Source organism: Trichoderma ghanense (assembly GCF_004382785.1).
Source record: "Trichoderma ghanense strain CCMA-1212 chromosome Unknown scaffold_4, whole genome shotgun sequence".
NCBI lineage: Eukaryota > Fungi > Ascomycota > Sordariomycetes > Hypocreales > Hypocreaceae > Trichoderma > Trichoderma ghanense.
In genome coordinates, this window is record NW_027395667.1 from 1,113,087 (window position 1) to 1,131,217 (window position 18,131).

General features: G+C 53.2%; 5 protein-coding genes across 5 annotated transcripts; 2 read left to right on the plus strand and 3 right to left on the minus strand.

Moving 5' to 3' along the window:
• Nucleotides 1–3,384: 3,384 nt before the first annotated feature.
• Nucleotides 3,385–4,899, plus strand: CCMA1212_004531 (uncharacterized protein; the record flags this gene model as incomplete). The annotated part of the gene is made up of 2 exons (XM_073701829.1): nucleotides 3,385–3,469; nucleotides 3,578–4,899. 2 exons carry the CDS (start codon nucleotides 3,385–3,387, stop codon nucleotides 4,897–4,899), a joined length of 1,407 nt encoding a protein of 468 aa, XP_073559740.1.
• A 220-nt stretch (nucleotides 4,900–5,119) lies between these two features.
• CCMA1212_004532 (Metal resistance protein YCF1) lies at nucleotides 5,120–10,665 on the minus strand (the record flags this gene model as incomplete). The annotated part of the gene is made up of 14 exons (XM_073701830.1): nucleotides 5,120–5,354; nucleotides 5,434–5,814; nucleotides 5,900–6,605; nucleotides 6,671–6,735; nucleotides 6,904–6,975; nucleotides 7,042–7,162; nucleotides 7,244–7,603; nucleotides 7,658–7,820; nucleotides 7,889–8,062; nucleotides 8,122–8,867; nucleotides 8,941–9,157; nucleotides 9,254–9,630; nucleotides 9,793–10,336; nucleotides 10,441–10,665. The coding sequence occupies 14 exons, from the start codon at nucleotides 10,663–10,665 to the stop codon at nucleotides 5,120–5,122; spliced, it is 4,386 nt and encodes a 1,461-aa protein (XP_073559741.1).
• Nucleotides 10,666–11,203: 538 nt separating this feature from the next.
• CCMA1212_004533 (uncharacterized protein) lies at nucleotides 11,204–11,755 on the minus strand (the record flags this gene model as incomplete). Its single annotated transcript, XM_073701831.1, has 3 exons — nucleotides 11,204–11,347; nucleotides 11,468–11,535; nucleotides 11,659–11,755. 3 exons carry the CDS (start codon nucleotides 11,753–11,755, stop codon nucleotides 11,204–11,206), a joined length of 309 nt encoding a protein of 102 aa, XP_073559742.1.
• A 677-nt stretch (nucleotides 11,756–12,432) lies between these two features.
• CCMA1212_004534 (uncharacterized protein) lies at nucleotides 12,433–13,816 on the minus strand (the record flags this gene model as incomplete). Its single annotated transcript, XM_073701832.1, has 3 exons — nucleotides 13,528–13,816; nucleotides 13,223–13,457; nucleotides 12,433–13,154 (listed from the first exon to the last, which is right to left on the minus strand). Exons 1-3 carry the CDS (start codon nucleotides 13,762–13,764, stop codon nucleotides 12,433–12,435), a joined length of 1,194 nt encoding a protein of 397 aa, XP_073559743.1. The 5' UTR covers nucleotides 13,765–13,816.
• An 817-nt stretch (nucleotides 13,817–14,633) lies between these two features.
• CCMA1212_004535 (Isopentenyl-diphosphate Delta-isomerase) lies at nucleotides 14,634–15,544 on the plus strand (the record flags this gene model as incomplete). Its single annotated transcript, XM_073701833.1, has 3 exons — nucleotides 14,634–14,837; nucleotides 14,915–15,253; nucleotides 15,309–15,544. Exons 1-3 carry the CDS (start codon nucleotides 14,636–14,638, stop codon nucleotides 15,542–15,544), a joined length of 777 nt encoding a protein of 258 aa, XP_073559744.1. The 5' UTR covers nucleotides 14,634–14,635.
• Between the last annotated feature and the right edge of the window lie 2,587 nt (nucleotides 15,545–18,131).

Genomic DNA, 18,131 nt, shown 5'->3' on the forward strand with positions numbered 1-18,131 from the left:
GCTGAGCTCTACCAGACGCCCCCCAGTTGGAACAAGGCGAGGCTAGCAGATGGAGGCGTCTCTGCGACAGCCGGCAACCAGCATGGGACTCCGCATGGCGGAGGATTGCTGCTCCCAGGCCGTCTGCTCGGCCATATCCTAAAGTTTCATGTCTGTCTGCCTTGCTCTCGTGCCGATTGCTACGTCAGCACCACAAAGGATTGAGGCCTTGCGTCCACGTCTTTTCCTCTCCACCCCGGCTACGCACATGATATGATGTAGCCCCCCTTTGCAGGGCAGCCCAGGTTGGCAACGTGTTTGGAAGGCATGGGCTATGCCAAGTGATGTTTTATCTCTCTTTACCCCCCCGAAGGCCTTCATGGGCTACCTCGAGCTACTTCGTCTGCGGCAGCAACGTAAGGTCTACGATGGCAGGTTAGCAACTCCACGCCCCGACTGCACGTGGACATGATTCAAGCATCGTTATGGATGAGCAAGTTTTCTATGGCGGGATACCCCCATCCACACATTTTCTACGCTCAAAGTATGGCTAAGCTGTTATAGGTTATAGGATCAAACCGTGATTCAGTCGCGGGGATCCTGCAGCCTGAGAGCATCCCCATTCTAACAATAGAGTTTCCCGCGGCAAGTCACCCCCTCAAGCAAGCCTTCTCTCAGACTGTGCCAAGCCAAAGCACTCATTGCTGATCATTCATCTGCGAGAACCTGGTCGTTCCTTGAGGACAAAGGTCGTATTCGATATTGCAACTTGAACCTTTGATAAGGAGGTCACAGTTGATTTGTGGAGAGGAACGCATATTGATTAGCCAAGTGTTCCGAAAACGCTTTTCCAAAGCCCCTGGTATCGCATACGACACCAGCATATATGCCGCCATTTTTCAAAGTTCCATATTATGAAGCTGCTGTATAACGAGCAACTCATGTTCTTCCATTATCACGATATTGTACTTACGCTCAGGTTACTGCTCTTATCTTCACCACTCACTATCAGGGCAAAGGTTGACATGTCTAGCCGGAAAAACATCAGACGTCCCAAGCTGAAGAGAGGCCCCCTCTTTCTTCTCCCCCCTTTCTGCCCTTGGCGCAATTTTTGGCCGCTGTATGTTGGCGGTATGTCGTACATTGTTGTCATCTATGCGAGAACTTACCTCTTTCCTACATATACACCCGGCGAGGAGCTGAGCCAAGGCAGCTTCATTGCCCAAGGTCCCAGCTGCATTGCCATTAGTGTTTGGCTCGAGCTAGGAGATGTCGGGTACGTTGGTGGCGATGCTGTATGGATGCCTGAAGGGAGAGAGCATGACGATAGCTGCCTAGCTCCGGCCGAAGTTTGAAAATTTGCTATCGGCTATGCCGATCCAGCTCTCTGACCATGCCGCAACATGGACCATCTTCATCATATTGATATGTCGAGATATGACTTGACAGCTGGGGCATTTCTAAAGCCGTTCGCGTCACTTAGGACCCTTTGACCATCTCCTGACTCCCATGTTTGCTCGCTTCGCGTTACCACATCGGGCTACTTAGCCTCACGGTCCCACGTAGCCGATGAGGCAAGTGATACAATGACGAGCTCTTTGCCCGGGGGTAATGGGGCATCTGCTCTCTACCGTTGGCTGGGCTCGGTTCAGGTATACGTTCCTTGCTTCAAACTAACCCTACAATAAGGTACATCAACTCAGCGCTAGACGGCCATCAAGTGTTGAGGGGCAAGGTGGTGGCACACGACCAAGTTGGCTCACGATGCTCTCTATACTTGATAGTTCAACTTTATTCGCTATTGGATTTCGAGCAAGGCAACTGAAGGCGAAGGCACCAAGCCATGAAGCAGCGCCTCTGTGACCAAGGGCTCAAAGGGAGTGTGCCTATGGACTTGGCTACTTTCCTCATCTTCATCATATCGTCATCAAGGCTTCCAGGACGGCATGTCGTCTGGACATCAACGTCACGACACAGCAACTTGCAGGCAAAGACTCAATTCATCTCGACTGGCTTCGAAGAATAAGGCACCCAACCCGCTCACGCCATTTCAGCGGAAGGCACATGCCACCCTCCGGGCCTGAGCAACGCTGTGGTACTCGCCCAAACAGCCTAAGCTACGAAATGACGCGCAGGTGCTTCAAACTCTACGTTGGGCAAATCGGAGCCATGTTTGTTCGGGGCATATCACTAGGTGGTCACTGAAGCTGAGCCTATTGCGGGATTGGACAGTCTCAGGGTTTCCCCCTGGCGTCTTTGCTAGGCCAATATGCCGATGGAGTGCGTGTATGATGCCGACTGCGTATCTCACACACGACGAAAGTTGACAGTCGGCCTCCGTTCGATGAACAATACCCGAAAGAAAAGCAGCTATATCAAGTACAGAGCACGATGGCCGGGTCAAGTGGCGGTTTGGGCTCTCAAACGCGGCTGTTAGTAAATCAACACACCAACTTTCTCGGATATCTGGAGAGAATTGGACACAGATTGGCGGAGCTATGAGGGCAGCCAAGAAGCAGGAGAGTCTAGGATGCATGCCCTCCCTCCTGCAATACCAGGGCAACCTGTGGAATCGGGATCGCCACGTTACAGCTGGAGGCTGACTCCACGGAGAACACGGAGCGAACATGCGCAGGTCCTTGTTGCCAAGGTCCGCAGAGGCAGAGGCGGGAAGGAGGAAGCATGCGGGAAGCGCGGGGAGCAGCTGTGGCTTTGTTCTCATGACTTGTGAATCCGAAGGGGCCCTAGGCTGCTGAGGCAAGGCCACTCAAGCTCGAGATTCCGCATGCATCGATGAGGGCTATCCCGGCTAGAGTCGAGAGTAAGAAGCAACAGCACAGGGCATCGCAGGAGGTAAAACCGCCGCACACCAACACGGCACGTACAGGGATATGAGGCACGGCCTCGACGAGACATCACCACTTACAACAGATTTCTGTTGGACTTCTAGACCCGTGGTGGCGCATGCAGGTAGCCGGGCTTGCTCTTGAAGAGCAGCAGCAAACGGTCAGTTTCGCGTACGGAGGAGGCGGGAATTGCTGCCCGTCTCCTGCCCCCCCCCCTCCCTTTTCCTCCCTCGGAGCGCTGTCCGTATAAGACGAACGAGATTACATACCTTGGTGCTGCTACTCGTACTTGCACTAGCACTATCGAGGGCTTACCTCATGATGGGAGGTGGCGGAACAGAGAGGCCAATGGGCTTTGGGCGAAGCGGGCCTAGTCCGGCCTTGTGGCTCCTCAGGCTTCGGCCGGCGGGGCTCTTCCAGGTTTCAAACGACTGCTGGAGCCTGGAGTCGAGTCATCGTTGGCAAAAGGTAGTGAGCGAGTATATGAGCGGCTCGCAACTCGCGACCTGGTTCCTGCAAGCTTCCGGTAACACAAACACGTTGTTCTGGCTTTCCTGGCATGCCTAAGAAAAGGCAGCATCTCAAGCCTTTCAAGCCAGCGTCGACGGCATCTCCGACGCCCGGGTCTTCGTCCAACGCAGCTGGTGAGTGCGTCGGCTGCCCTCATGCCTCATGCCTCATGTGCTCTCGATCCGGGCGTTCCCTGTGCTTGATGCCGGGTTGTTGACGGATACTGACCGCCATCCCCGCAGGCAAGGCTCCGAGGAGCGTCAACGAGCTTCTGGCCAGCTTGCGGCACGCCTCTCTGGATTCATCTGCGCCGCGACAACTGCCCCCCGTCACACCATCCGTGCCGCCAGCCCTCAGGGAGATACTGCAGATCCCAGACACTCCAGTCCCCGCACCCAGGCGGCAACACAGGCAGAGGCTGGACAACAATGGCCGCCGCCTTCCAGCTGGCCCCCCTCCCCCACGAAGCTGGGTTGCTTCCAGGAGCGGCGCTACGCATCCTCAGGGCCAATTGTCGCGGTCGACCGTGAGCCGGTGTGGTCTTGTTGATTCGGCCTTGCCAGGCACTTACCTGCCAGCTTCGCGGAGTCTCATCGACATTATTCTAAGGAGGGTTGCTGTTGACTGGGACATCCACCGCGTGTATCACCAGCACTATCTGTTTTATATACCCGCACATTTGAAATCTGCGCTCATTCGATGGATTGGCATTGCGAGTCCGGGAGGCTTGTCGGTGGACGATCTCAAACTAATACTACTCCCTTCTCCAGACGACCTGGAGGAGGCGGAAGGCGATGATTTCTCCGAGCATCACTCGGAGCACCACATCGCCGTCAACCCCGAAGTCAATTACCTGGACCTGTCGGGTGCCTTGGGTCGTTCTCTGACCCTCAAAGACGCCTCCGACCTGTTGTTTCCATCAAGGAAGCAAGAGGATGCGAGCGAGCCGCAGGAATCTTGGGACGAGAGCGAGAGCGTCCCTAGTCCTCCGCGCGCTCTTTTACCGAATTTGACGCATCTGTCGCTCGCTCTCGACCCCCAGCTGGCCTCGGAAGCCTCATGGAGGCAGCTTCTGGCTCTTTCGTCGAAGCTCACCACCGTCACCCATTTGAGCCTCGCCTATTGGCCCGATCCGACTCTTACGCCACGAGCCCGCCGCTCCACTGTTGCCACGCCACAGGGCCAGAATATTGCGTACGGAGGGACAAGTTACTATTCTCACTCCATCGACCATGATTGGAGTGAGGCTCTGTTGGTGCTCAGGATGCTCAGCAGAAACCTCTATGCACTAGAGTTTCTCGATCTCACCGGGTGCGCTCCGTGGTTCAAGGCCCTGATGCTGCAATCGGACCATGATTACGTAGACTGGGTCGGGGCATGGGGGAAAGTGACGCTTCTCCGGATACTCGTTGGGTGGACACCTGGCGAGGATGCTCTGCCTTCTGAGCTGATGGCTTACAGAGAGGCTATAGATGTGGCTGCTAGTGTAGAGAAGTATATCAGGACTATGCGGGCAGGAAAGGGCAGGATCATCACAGTGGAAAGAAATAGGCTGGATCTCTAAAAGTGTTTGGAAGTATGTATAGACACAGGCATGGCGTTCTCTCTTTCGATTTGTTTCAGTACTCATCCCTACCAGGTTGAGCTAGTAGAGCGTCATGTAATTATACCTTAAGCGAGTATGTCGGCTCGTCTCCCTCTAAGAGATGATGATCGGAGGCTGTTCAAAAGACAGTTGTAGCTCAAGTCTTTTCCCTTCGGCTGGGGCAACCACAGCATGATGTTTAGTCGAGCCCTCCGCGGCCATTTGCCTCCCAAAGAGCCTTAAACTTTCCATTGCCAGCAGACTGCAGTAATGCTCGCGGCGACCCAACCTCAACAACGCGGCCCTTGTCCATGACCACGACGCGGTCGAAATCGAGAATGGCGTCCAAATGATGGGCGATGGAAATGACAGTATGGGATTGGAAGTGCGTTTTGATTGCCGTACGGACCATTTGCTCTGTTTCCTTATCCAAGCTGCTCATTCTCCTTGATTAGTCTGATGGCATCCTGGCGTGGTATTTGTAGGATAGTATGGTAGGAGTTGCGGCTTTACCTGCTGCTTGCTTCGTCCAAGAGCACGACTTTCCCACAATCTCTCTTCAGAAGAGCTCTCGCGAGGAAGAACAGCTGTTTCTGTCCATGGCTTAGCATGTCCTCTTCGAAGGTAGCGTTGAGACCGCCCCTGGAGTCGATGGCGGTCCAGAGATTGACTGCATGCAGGGCGACGATGATGGCTTCTTCGGAATATGAATTTGATGGATCGATGTTTTGGCGGATGGTCCCCGGGAGGACGAATTGGTCTTGAGTAACGGTGATGAGGCGAGAGCGAATGACGTCGCGGGGAATGGTGTTCAGTGGGATGGCATCGATGGTGAGAGTGCCAGAGGATGGATCGAGGAGACGGAGGAGGGCTAGGAGGAGGGATGATTTGCCGCTACCACACAAAAACAAGATGGGTAAGTCGACGTTAGAAGTAAAGCAGGTTTGGACGAAGGAGGAGGGACGCAATCGAAACATACCTGCCTGTACGCCCGCATATTCCTACTTTTTCGCCGGGCTTCACGTCCAGGGTAACCCGATCAAGAGCCTTGATGCCACCGTTTTCGTCATACGATGCCTCCAGATCCCGGATGACAATGTGTCCTCTGTCTGGCCAATGAGCAGGTACCTCTCGATCCTCGCCTAGAAGGCTTTCGTCAGGAGTTTCTTCAGCAAACTGCTTGATACGAGCAACAGCCCCAATGGAAGTCTCGATTGAAGTCCAGAACTGGATGAGCATATTCAGCGTCTCGCTCATGGAAATCAGCTGGACGAGCGACACGCCCGTAAGTCCCACGGACACAGAGCCTCGGAGCTTGACGGAGAATCCGACAATAAGAAGAGCCAACGCGGTGGTAGTGAGATCCAAGACGAGGACGAGCCATCGCTGGACCATGATGAGCAGGTAAAACGGCTTCTGCGACCGGTCAACGAGCTGGTGGTTCTTGAGAATGGCCTGCTTCTGCCATCCGAAGGCGCGGATGGTGGAGAGTCCCGTGAGCGTCTCCATGAACTGCGTGTACACGGGGGCTTTCTCCTCGAGGTCGAGGAGGCGGAGCTGGCGCGAGGTTCGGAGGTAGCCGCGCTGGAGGAAGTAGTACAGGGCGGCGAGGAAGGGAAAGCTGATGGCGACGTAGTAGGATGAGGCGGCGAGGAGGCCTGCTCTGGCGAGGACACCGAAGAAGCCTGGATTCAAAGATTTCCCCGAGTTAGTTTAGTTAGATAAGGGGGTGTAAGTGGGTGGTACTGACTTGCTATTGTTACGACGAGGGCGAGGGGGAGGTTGTTATCCAGGATACCGATGTCCTGAGAGAATCTGGAGCCGCATGTGAGTAGGTCAGAGTTTATAAAGGGGGGAGACTCGCTACTCGCCTTGTAGTAATGGCTCCTAGATCGGTCGATGCGAAGAGGGACAGCGGTGCGCTAAGATCGATGAGCATGAGATGAACAAGTATACATATGTGGGATTGGAGGGTGTTCTCACTTGACAACTGCTGATAGCAGCCTTTGGTGAAGAGATGTTCCAGACTTTGCTGCGACGACGACGAGCACAAACCTCTTTCTGTCAGCATCAATGCTTTCCACGTCTATTTACTTCGTTGGAGATATATGCTTCGCTTACCATATCAGTAGAGCAAACCAAAGAACGCCGATAATTTGCAAAGCAGCGTAAACTCCTAGATAGTAACCCGAGTTGCCACCTCCTTGGTCACTCGAATCCGTCCAGAACTTGAGCCAAACAGCTGCGCAGTGCATTAGTTGACCAAGTGTTCTCAAAGATAAAAAAGGCAGCTGTATAAGCTGGGATTGGGGCCTCGACGTACTTGGAAAGCTCTGAAGAAAAGCCCAGACAATCTCGATGCCGAGCAGGGTGACAATGAAGAACGTTCCAATGCTACCAAAGTAATACTTGTAGACCGTCGAGTCTCCGAGCTGTCTGCGCTTGTCCTCCTTGATCTCAGCTGTTTTGGCCCTGTATTCGACTTTTGGTGCGGTATCACGATCTCTAGACTCTGAGACGATCTCATCTGGACCTGCGCTAGGTTCTCCAGTACTGAGCTTACTGGCCGTCAAAGCCTGGACATATCCGCCGGCGGCTTGGAGCTGCACGAGGGATCCTTGCTCTGTAATGGTTCCGTCGGGGCCCAGAGCTATGATGAGGTCTGCCGACGTAAGGAATTCCACTTGACCAAAGCGTTAGCACGTTCGAGGCGCCTTGGAAGCAAGGATGAGCATACCAGTCTGTGTAGCCAGAACGACGGTAGTTCCCCATCGTCTAAATAGTCCTGCGGAGGAGAACAGACTCTTGAAGACCCGCTGTGAGGTGGCATTGTCCAGTCCACTGAAGGCATCATCAAACAATGCGATACGCGGCCGAGAGTACACGGCTCTCGCCAAAGCCTTGCCATGGAAGAAAGTATAGCATCAGCTGCTCCGCTCCTACATGCATGAGAAATGGAAAGACTCACTACACGCTGCTTCTGGCCACCGCTGAGAGCAAGCCCCTTGCTGCCAACGACAGTCAAGTCGCCCTGAGGAAGCTGCCTAAAGTCATCTTCGAGTTCGCACGCTTTGACAGTCTGATCGTACAAGTCCTGGCTGAAATGAGAGTATCCGATGATATTTTCCCGAATCGATTGATTCTAAGTAAAAGACTCAGCTTGAATTGACCTTCCATAACGATAGAGATGTCATCACTTACTAGAATCCAAGGAGCCTGCTCACACCAAGAAAGGCGGCTGCTAGCCAAAAAGACTCTCCCGCTGGAGTGAGGAACTTCTCCCAAGAGTCCTTTGAGCAAAGTCGTCTTGCCAGATGCCACAGGCCCGATAAGGAGCGCAAATTGGCCGCGGCTGAGAGAGAAGCTGACGTTGCTCAAGACCTGGCGTTCTGCCGACCAGGCGAACGTAGCATCCTCAACTTCAATAGCAGTAGTGTAAGTGTTTGCAATATTCGGTGACAAATTGCGAGTAGTGCGAGGCCTCAGAGTATGAAGCTCGATCAGACCAGCGTCTTCCCCAGTGGTGGCAGAAGAACTGAGCACTTCAGCCGTTTCCACAATCCGATACTCCTCTCTCGTAGCCTCGACAAGAAAGGCTTGAATACGGCCAAACGCACCAAGCGCAGCACTCAGATCAAGCACCACCTCAAATACCCAGAACAACGGCTGCGCAAGCAGCGTAATCAACGAGAGCGCAGCAAACATGCGCGTGGCATCAAGCACTTCGCCCGTCGCCGCCGTGATGCCCTGAAACATGGCAAAAGCCAGGACCGGGGAGAGGAGTAGCGGGATTTGGGCCACGGAAGAGGTCACTGCTCCCACGACTCGGAAAGGCTTGGAGGCGGTGATTTCTTGGTCACGAAGAGAGGCGATGGTTGTGAAGAGGTGCTTTGACAGGCCGGACATTTTGATGCTTTTGATGTGGCCGATCATGGCAGACGTTATACCTTGCATATCGTATGGTGAGCTTAGCTTTGGGAAGAAAGGGGAGGCTCGAGGTCAATGTTATGTATGACTTACCGACTCGCCTCTGAGTCTTCTCGAGCCAACCGACCTGATACTTGCCCGCCAGCGGCGAAACGAACATGGTCGCCACCAGCGAAAGAACAGAGACGATGATGGGCCCTGCTGCGGCATATCCAATCTGCTTGCTCAAGAGCCACGTCGCAATGCCAATCTGGAGGGCATTTGCCCAGAACTCGTGGATTTCTCTCATAGCACGGCCAATGACATCCACCTGTCAGACAAAGGGATGAGTCCATGATATCAGCAAAGCAGGAAGACCTCGGACAGACAGGAGAAGAAGGGAACGGCTATGAGGGAGTCGACTTACATCGGAAGACATGAGAGTCAACGCAGCAGAACCATCAGCCGCAGCGACGCTCACGTCCGTCACTCTCGCAAACACGGCCGAAACAAGAACCCCCCTGAGCATCGTCACGCACCGCCCATTCTGGTGCCAGTAGAGCGCCTGCGTGGCCGCAATGCCCAAGTACACCAGCCCGTAAGCCCCAAGCAGCCCGTAGCCAATGTTGACCGGCTGCGTCTCGTCGTTGAGGAAGCCGAGAAAGCGCGTCAGGACCAGGGGCTGGCAGATGGTAAAGGCAAGCAGGGCCAGCCGCGGGACAATGACGGAGATGAGGGCAGAGCGGAGACTGATGATGCAGCAGAATATGAGGCGATGCTTATTCGCCTTGGTCGAGGGAGATGCTGGATAGAAGATGGGAACCGTTCAAGTTAGTAAAGGCGTACTTGACGAGGCTCGACAAGTTACAGCTCTTTGAGCTTCTACGGTTTTAATTATTGTGTTCATGGTATTTGTATTTGCTTTTACGGCTATCTAATAGGGGGTTTGAGGGGAGAAGCACCAACCTTTTCGCCAGTGCCACCAAAACCTCTCGTTCAGCCCTGAAGCGCCCATCTTCTCGTCCAGAGGGAACAAGTCGGCCGGTTGAAGCAAACGCCTGAACCCAGTCCGAAGCAGCGGAGCCACCCAGGCAAAGACTGCGCGGCTATACACACCAGAAGTCTCCTCAGGAGCCAGAGTCTGCCGGCCAACAACGTGGCCCGACTTTTCTCTAGCCTCGAGCACAAGCAGCGCCGTCTTGAGACCAAAAGAAGCCGTGAGGACAGCCTGGATGGCCGTGCTGACAACCGTCGTGGAGAGGGAGAGCCACACGGTTCGTAAGACAGCGGCATCGAGCAGCAGAGATACGAGCAGGAAGACATTCAGCAGCGACGAGGGGCCAAGGGATCGCGCATGTTCATAGTACGAGAGGGCACAGGACATGAGACTCGAGGCAAAGGAGACACTTGCAGCGGCGACAGACACGCCATTTAGACGCGCAGGGCCATCGTGAGTTGCCCAGAGGGCGACCAAGACTAGTCGAAGAGCTGCGAGACAAGCTGTGACAGACTGATGCGGTGAGTGGAGAAGACGCATGTTGTTAATTCTCAATCTCCTGCATCTTGGATGGTGACGACCCTTCGAATGAGCGGGATATAGGGCGGACAGCTTACCAGTTTGATCGCTCGCGACACATTGTCGGTGACTTTGACCGACGACTTGCGCAGCTGCATAAGTCGCAGCGGAGCCGCGAGGACAAGCAGCGACGCGGGAACAAGGACAAAGATGGACTGCTCGAAGACGAGGGTGAGATCGAAGCCGTCGCGACATGCCGCGTCGACAACAGGGCCGAACGCTGCGTCTGCGGTGGCGGCACAAAGGGGAGCTGAGATGTCCATAACGTGCAGATATCAATCAGGTATGGAGATGAAGGTGATCTAGACGAAGGGGAGAGGAGGTGGATGGAAGGAGAGGAGACGGAAGAGGATGAGACGAGTTATGTATGAGGAACGATTAGGCTCTAAAGGGGGGCCGAAGGATTTGCTGGCTAATATTGCATGTTGGTCACACTCTACTCCGCATTGAGAAAGGAAGAAGCAGGTCCTTTTGTCGACGCTTGAATCCCTGCCATTAGAAATAGCTTCAGCCCTCTTATGACAAGAAAGCTAGATGACATTCATGCAGATTCCCTAGGTAGGCGTAGAGTAGGAGTTCGGTTCATCAAAAGTGACTCGCTGCAGATTAATATGTCACAATAAGCACGAATTCATACGAAGTTGTCCTTTCTTTTACAATCTTGATTCTGTATTCGTCATGCTGTACGGCAATCTATCCCAGGCAATGCATCTCTAGGTAGGCATCAACATGTATAACCTCCACTTGCAGGCAGCACAAACTGCCTCCAACGTCTTCCCTCAGGTATATAGATAGACCCATTTACTCGGGAGTCTTGTTGGGGTCAAACTCGTACTTGGTCTTGAGCTCCTCGACGAGCTCGACGTACTTTTGCTGCGCAACGGCCGGCTCGGTGATGCCCTCCTCCTCGTAGGCGGCCTCCCAGGCCTTCCACTTGGCGCGAGCCTATGGTAGACAGATCAACGTCAGCGTCGTGGACAGTAACGGACAAGAGGCAGCGAAGTACAATAGAGACGGGGGCGCGGAGAGGAGGATCCTGTCATGTAAAAACATGTATTTGCGTACCTCGAAAGAAAATCGTGAAGGCTCGTCAGACTTCTTGAACTCGAAGCCCTTGCCAATCTTGAAAAGAGCTACAGCAGACTAATATCAGCATCCTGCGCGCTTCACTCGTCGAAACACCCCCAAGCCTGGTCTTCAACGTCTCCCAACCGAAGCACGTCATTGCTTCCAAGAAGAAAAGGGCCGTCGCGTACCGTAGAGGCGCAGAAGCTCGTCGTTGTTGGGCTTCTTGGTCAACTGCTTGACCTCAACCAGCGCCTTGCTGAACTCGGGAGACTCGGGGGCAGACATGGTGACTGTCGGTGATTTTGTTCTTATGGGCCAGATGTGATGAGAGGAAGAAAAGGGCTGTATGATTCCAGAAAAGAAAAGCTTCATACAAGTACGAACTAAGCTCGCTGGCTGGTCTCGGCCGGCGGGGTAATTAACGCCAAAAGCTGAAGCTAAGGTAAGTCAAGGCAATGGCAACTTGTTTTACCACGGGCTATTAGAAGGGGGGGTTCCAACGGCCGAAAAAGGAGGGGCAAATGACGAACATGAACGCTTTGTTGGGATCGTGCGATTGGCTTGTTGAGGGTCACGTACAGAAGGCCGCAATCACATGTTGGAGGCAGATGCATTGCCGAGTACGATTCATATTGTCTGGAACCATTCAGGTGGATGCGACGCTGTCAAGTACCTATAGATGGTAGTAATGTGATAGAGTCTATACCAATTCAATGTTCGGATCTAGTAATAAAAGAATTTGCAAAGTAGTCAAAGGCAAGGAGGCATAGCCAACCCAAGTCTGTCAGCAGTCAGCCTCTCCTCCTCGTAAGCAATGCCACAGGACCAACTTCACCTCCATAACAACTTCATCTATTACTAAGTGTACAATTTATTTACCAAAACCCACCATCAACCAATCTGCCATCTAGTTCAAGCTGAAAATAACCGCCCAAGATGCTCTCCGAGATTCCCGCTACTGCTCAGCTCCTCTTCTCCTCCTCAATTTCCCCCCGCAGCTGCTCCAACACCTGTTCTCGAGACCTCAAGTGCGCTTCCAAGCCATCCACCTGTTCGCGGACCGTCTCCAAGTCGGCCGATATGCTCTTCAAGTTGCCGCCAACGGCGCTCTTGCCCTTGCCCTCTTCCAAGTCCCTCAACTCCCGTCGCTTGTAGTCCAGAAGCTGGTCCAGCTCTTTCTTGACGAGCGCCGGCTTGGAATCGCGCTTTCCGCCCTTCTTCCTCTCCGCAATCTCTTCGACCTTCCTAATCTTCTCTTCCAGATCCTGCAGCTGGCGCTTGAGTCGGACCTCCTCCCAATCCTCCGTCTTCTCCGTCGAAAAGTCGGTACCCGCCGTCTTGAAGCCGCTGCGGCCGAGCCTTGTCAGGTATTGATCGCCAAACTTTGCCTTGCGGCCCGTCGACGTAGTGTCATCCGCCTTGGTTGCCCACCGTGATGACACACCACCCCTTTGGTTGTCGACCTGGTAGTCGATCTGGTTGCGCTCGAAGCTTGACCGTAAGGAGGCAGGAACCGTTCGGGGGATTCGGTAGCCTTCGTGTCGGTTGTTGAGAATGTGAAGAAACGCAAGACATGCGTCCTTGTTGATGCTTGGTGAAGCCGATGGGTTAATGAGGTTCCAGGCAGATCGGATGTCCGTGTCGGGGACGTCTAGCGACTCGTAGAGGTCCTCGAGGGATGAGACTATCCGCATGGTCAACGTCTGCCGGCTGTCTCAACCGAAATAAGAACAGGGCAAGAGGGCCACTAACATGATACTTCTCCTCGCATGTCCCGGCTCTCTTGATAGATCTGCTCGTACTTGGCCTTGTCCTCGGGCTTCATATACCACTCAAATCCATCTTTGAGGCCGGGCGTGTCGTCCTCGTCTTCGACTTGCTCAAACTGTGGCTGCTTCCCCGTGATGGCTTTGGTCGCCTGCACCAGATGGGCTTTGGACTCGGGAATCATCCAGTCAGGGAGCGTCTTCGGTACGTCGGCAAACTCCTGGCGCGCGCGAACAAGGCCGTCAGTAACTCGGAACGCGTCTCTGTTACCTGCAACATTCGTAGCTTACCCCATTGAGAATGTCGAAAATGAGTCGCATGGCGACGCAAAACTCCTCAAAGTCGAGGTTTCCATCATTGTCCACGTCGGCCAGATCCCAGACCTTCTCTAGCTGATCGTCGCGAAGACCACTGTTCTTGAGGACGGGCGCGGCTTGGTCGCCGGTAAGGAACTGTCCACCACCTGTTCTGTCCACGAAGATATTCCAGTACGTTTCGATTTCCTTCTGCTCAATCTTGGGAGGCATCGTCGACGGAGCTCGGATGCGAGGCTTGTGCGGATTCGGGGGTTGGGAGAGGCTGATTCGGTCAACGGGGGGTTCAGTCCAGGGGAACCAATCACTTGGTCGCAAATGTGAGAGGCGTAAAGACAATCGCAGGCTCCTCAACACCACGCAAAGAAATCGCGAATCGCAAAGACGGCCGCAAGGAGACGGAAGGGAGCGAATGGGGCAGGACAAGGAGTGACGAAGCTCTGGTGCTACTACTAACGAGTGCTAGAGGGAATGCAAGCGCGCTGGAGATGCCAAGAGGGTACGGAGAGCCATGTACATGTACTTTGTACCTGAACGGGGCGCATGTGCCTGAGCCCGGATTGGCGGAGTCTAGCGCCCCGTTTCGACGATGCCCATCTATGATTATGCATACGCTCTTCAGCTTCGAATATGCCTCTGATCGATTGGAGCAAAGAACACTTATTCCACACAGGAAGACGGAATTAGATGGGCCTTGTAGTCTGAATGTCGATCTGATTAGTAACTTACAAGTTGAAGCCAAAAGAAAGGAACGGAAACAATACATTCCCGCGCTCAACAACAGAAGACGCAGTTGGACTTGACCTCTAGTAGTGTCATACAACTATAGTACTAACAGAGCGATTTCAATCCAACCAATCGTATTCGCTCGCCACAGCCGATCCCACAATCTGCCAAGGGGTCCCGAGAGGGTCTTTTCCCTTTCCTGCTAGCTGGGCCATAATTTCATCGCATATTTAAACCTCGATGCCCATCGCCACCGACAAAGGCAAAAGCGTTCATTTCCTTTTCAATTGCGAGGCGTTCTGATTAGCTGGTCGGAGTCATTCTTTTCTTTTCAATCTCTTGATAACAAGAAGCAGCCATGTCGACGACGACGACGACGACAACCACCGCTCAGGCGCAGCCGATCACGGCCGAGACCATCCTCCGCCTCTTCCCCGACATCGACACCACCAGCGAGGCGCTGTCTGGCCACGACGAGGAGCAGATTCGCCTGATGGACGAGGTCTGCATTGTGACGGACGAGAATGATGCGCCAATTGGCACTGCCAGCAAGAAGATTTGTGCGAACACCCTCTTTCTCTCATCACTGTCCATCCTGTCTGTCTCTCTCGACTAACAAGCTCTTCCTGGACTCCAGGCCACCTGATGACCAACATCGACAAGGGCCTCCTGCACCGCGCTTTTTCAGTCTTTCTCTTCAACGACAAGAAGGAGCTGCTCCTCCAGCAGCGCGCCTCGGAAAAGATCACCTTCCCCGACATGTGGACCAACACCTGCTGCTCCCACCCTCTGAGCATCCCCACCGAGACCGGCGCCAACCTGGTCGACTCCATTGCCGGAGCGAAGCGAGCCGCTCAGCGCAAGCTGGAGCACGAGCTGGGCATCAAGACGGAGCAGGTTCCATTTGAGGACTTTCACTTCCTAACTCGAATCCACTACAAGGCTCCCAGCGACGGCAAATGGGGCGAGCACGAGAGTACGATGAATCTACCGAACTACATGCGAAGGACTTGAGCTAACCTCTGGAATAGTCGACTACATTCTCTTCATCAAGGCCAACGTCGACGTCAACCCCAACCCCAACGAAGTCCAGGCCACCCAGTACGTTACCGCCGACGGCCTCAAGAAGCTCTTCGAGGACCCCAACCTCAAGTTCACTCCCTGGTTCAAGCTCATCTGCAACTCAATGCTCTTTGAGTGGTGGGAGAGCCTTGATTCCGGCCTGGAGAAGTACACCAACGAGCAGGAGATTCGACGAATGCTGTAAATACGGGCTTAATACGAATACGACGGGCTGTAATACGAATAAGCGTGCGAAATAGATATCTTTCGAGAGGGTTATACAATGATGGGAGATGATGCATGTCGGAACGCCAAGGCCGCACATTATGCGACGGCCTTTAGCTAGGGTCATGATTATGGTCAGTTGTTCTAGACGAAGAGTAGAATTAGATACCAAAATGCGATGATCAAGATATTCGGGATGGGCCCTGCGACATGTTGCCCCCATTCTCGGAACTGTGATTTTCAGGTATTTAGAGTTCAGCAACAGTTGTTTTTATTTTGCTCATCTCAATATATTTCTGTTGAGAAATTTGAGAGAGTCCGCATCAAACTTCCTGACGGCTTAAAGGTTGCCGAGCAAATCTTCGTAAATGTATGCAGTACGGTAACTTTCCGATGGGAATTCTTGCCCCACGAGGCTTGGTGAAACATGGATCATGCGCCATTCATTAGTGGAGGCAAACTGTTGCCTTTCAGTGAGGGATACTATTTTAATATACTGATTGAGACAAATATACTGAAGGAGCCAAATCTGCCGTGAGAAACAATATGCGAATGCAGGTTGTAGGACATGCACGTAGTTGGGCCGTACTCGTATACGGATTCGTATATACCGGGAAACCTTGAAGCTACCTTATTCGTCGAAACACAGGCTTCCAAGAAGAAGAAGAAACCACGAGAGTTTGACAAAACAGACAGATCGAGACTGTATGGGTGAGCAAACTAAATGAGAGTCGAGCATGGAAATACTTCGCCTTTTTTGCTACCCTCAACAAGATATTGGTGAACAGGAACTGATTACTCCGCCGTGCTACCACGAGAAGCGGAGATGATACGACTGCTATGGATAGACTAATCTCATCCCCTTTAACTTTCTGAAGAACAAGAGTTCTCTGTTTCTTGCGAGCTGATCGAACCATTACTACTCGTCCTCATACTGTACACGCGACATCAATTTGACTTTCAGTGACGCACATCCCGGGCGAAAGATGCGAGTGCAGACATACAAGTGAACTCATTCACATGCTGATCGAATTGGGGCATCACAACTTACCAGCAACCGTTCTCCCTTCCCATCGGCCATTCCCGCAACGCTAATTAATAACAGAAACGCCATTGATTGCATGCCCTTCCTTACCCCATCATGCACGCATCACGACTGCATACAGTAATACATACAGTTCAGACAACGTATGTAAGTTGCCGGTCACGAACCGTCAACCACGGAGCCTCAACCCCTTTCCCCCGCAAAAGCACACTCTCTGTCACTTCTCACTTTGGCTGATGGCTAATAATGTTTGCCCTTGGCTGCACGATGCACGAAGCGTTGCACATGATGATAATGAAGAGATAAGGGAAACGTGATTCAAGTTGCACCCGTCAGCCTCTCGCCTCATGCCACGTTTTTCTTGTTCGGGGGGCGCCTAGTAGTTGTGTAGGTAGAGGTGGCAGCCCAACCAGCCCAGTTCCATGTGTCTTCCCCCACGTTTTTGCAAGTCCGCTTTTACACGATGCTGATGCCGGACTGTTCACTATGAAACATCTCCGTTGCCATCTTTCATATCCACGTACTATCAATTTCCTCAGTCTGGATGAGAAATAAAACCCTGTAGCCACCGGGTATCTCGCAACTACCATGTTAAAGCTAACCACCGGCCCGCGCCACCAGCCTCATCGTTCGTCTACAACGGCATCAATCAACCGGGGCTGCCCTCCATGAATCAAGTCCCCAGCGGGCTAGTGGGCCAATCTCCTGGGGGAGGCTCTAGGCTGAACGCCCTTAGCGCTGAGTCGCCGGTTCATCCGCTGGACAGCCCAAACACGGGTCCCAATTCTGGTGTTACACGTACTAGCAGCTGACGTTGATGCTGGGGCCGGAAGAGGTTCGTATCAGAAGCTGCTGCGTGGGAGAGAGCCCAGATCTCCGCACCTCGACTATCAATTGGGAGTGCAAGATAGCAACCTCTTGCGGTTAGACTTGGGGAAGGATCTAGATAACGAGACCGGTTAGCGATGCTAGGTCTTACAGTACTGTACACTGGAACTTTAGATGGTGATGAACATCCATGTTGTCAGCTGGTCTCACCACCCCTTTGTACACTATCGTGTCATTGGGATTTCTATATTCTAATTCATATTCGAGTGCAAGACACATCATGTTGGCAGTCCTCGGCATTAGCTCATCGTCCTACGCAAGCCATCAACCACCGACAACCACCCAGAGAGACAACAAAACCAACTGAGGCCACACACAGGGCATGCATCATCCCACGATACCTCCCTCCCCCCCCCTCCCCCAACTCCAGCCGAAGGCGGCGCATCATCTGACCCTCGACCTCGGCCACCCGCCCAATCGCAGGCCACCCCTTGTTTCAACCAGCCTCCATGCTTCTGCTACCTTTCCATTCCATCCGTACGGACACACTTGTTCGGCCGGGTCAAGCCGGCGGGGACCAACTCACTATCTTTGTGCAGTGCTCTGCGTCTGTTATCTCTGTTAGTGGACACTTACCCCGGCTTCTCGGCTTCCGCTTGTCAGATATCCCTAGAATACTTGGATGTCTAGTGTC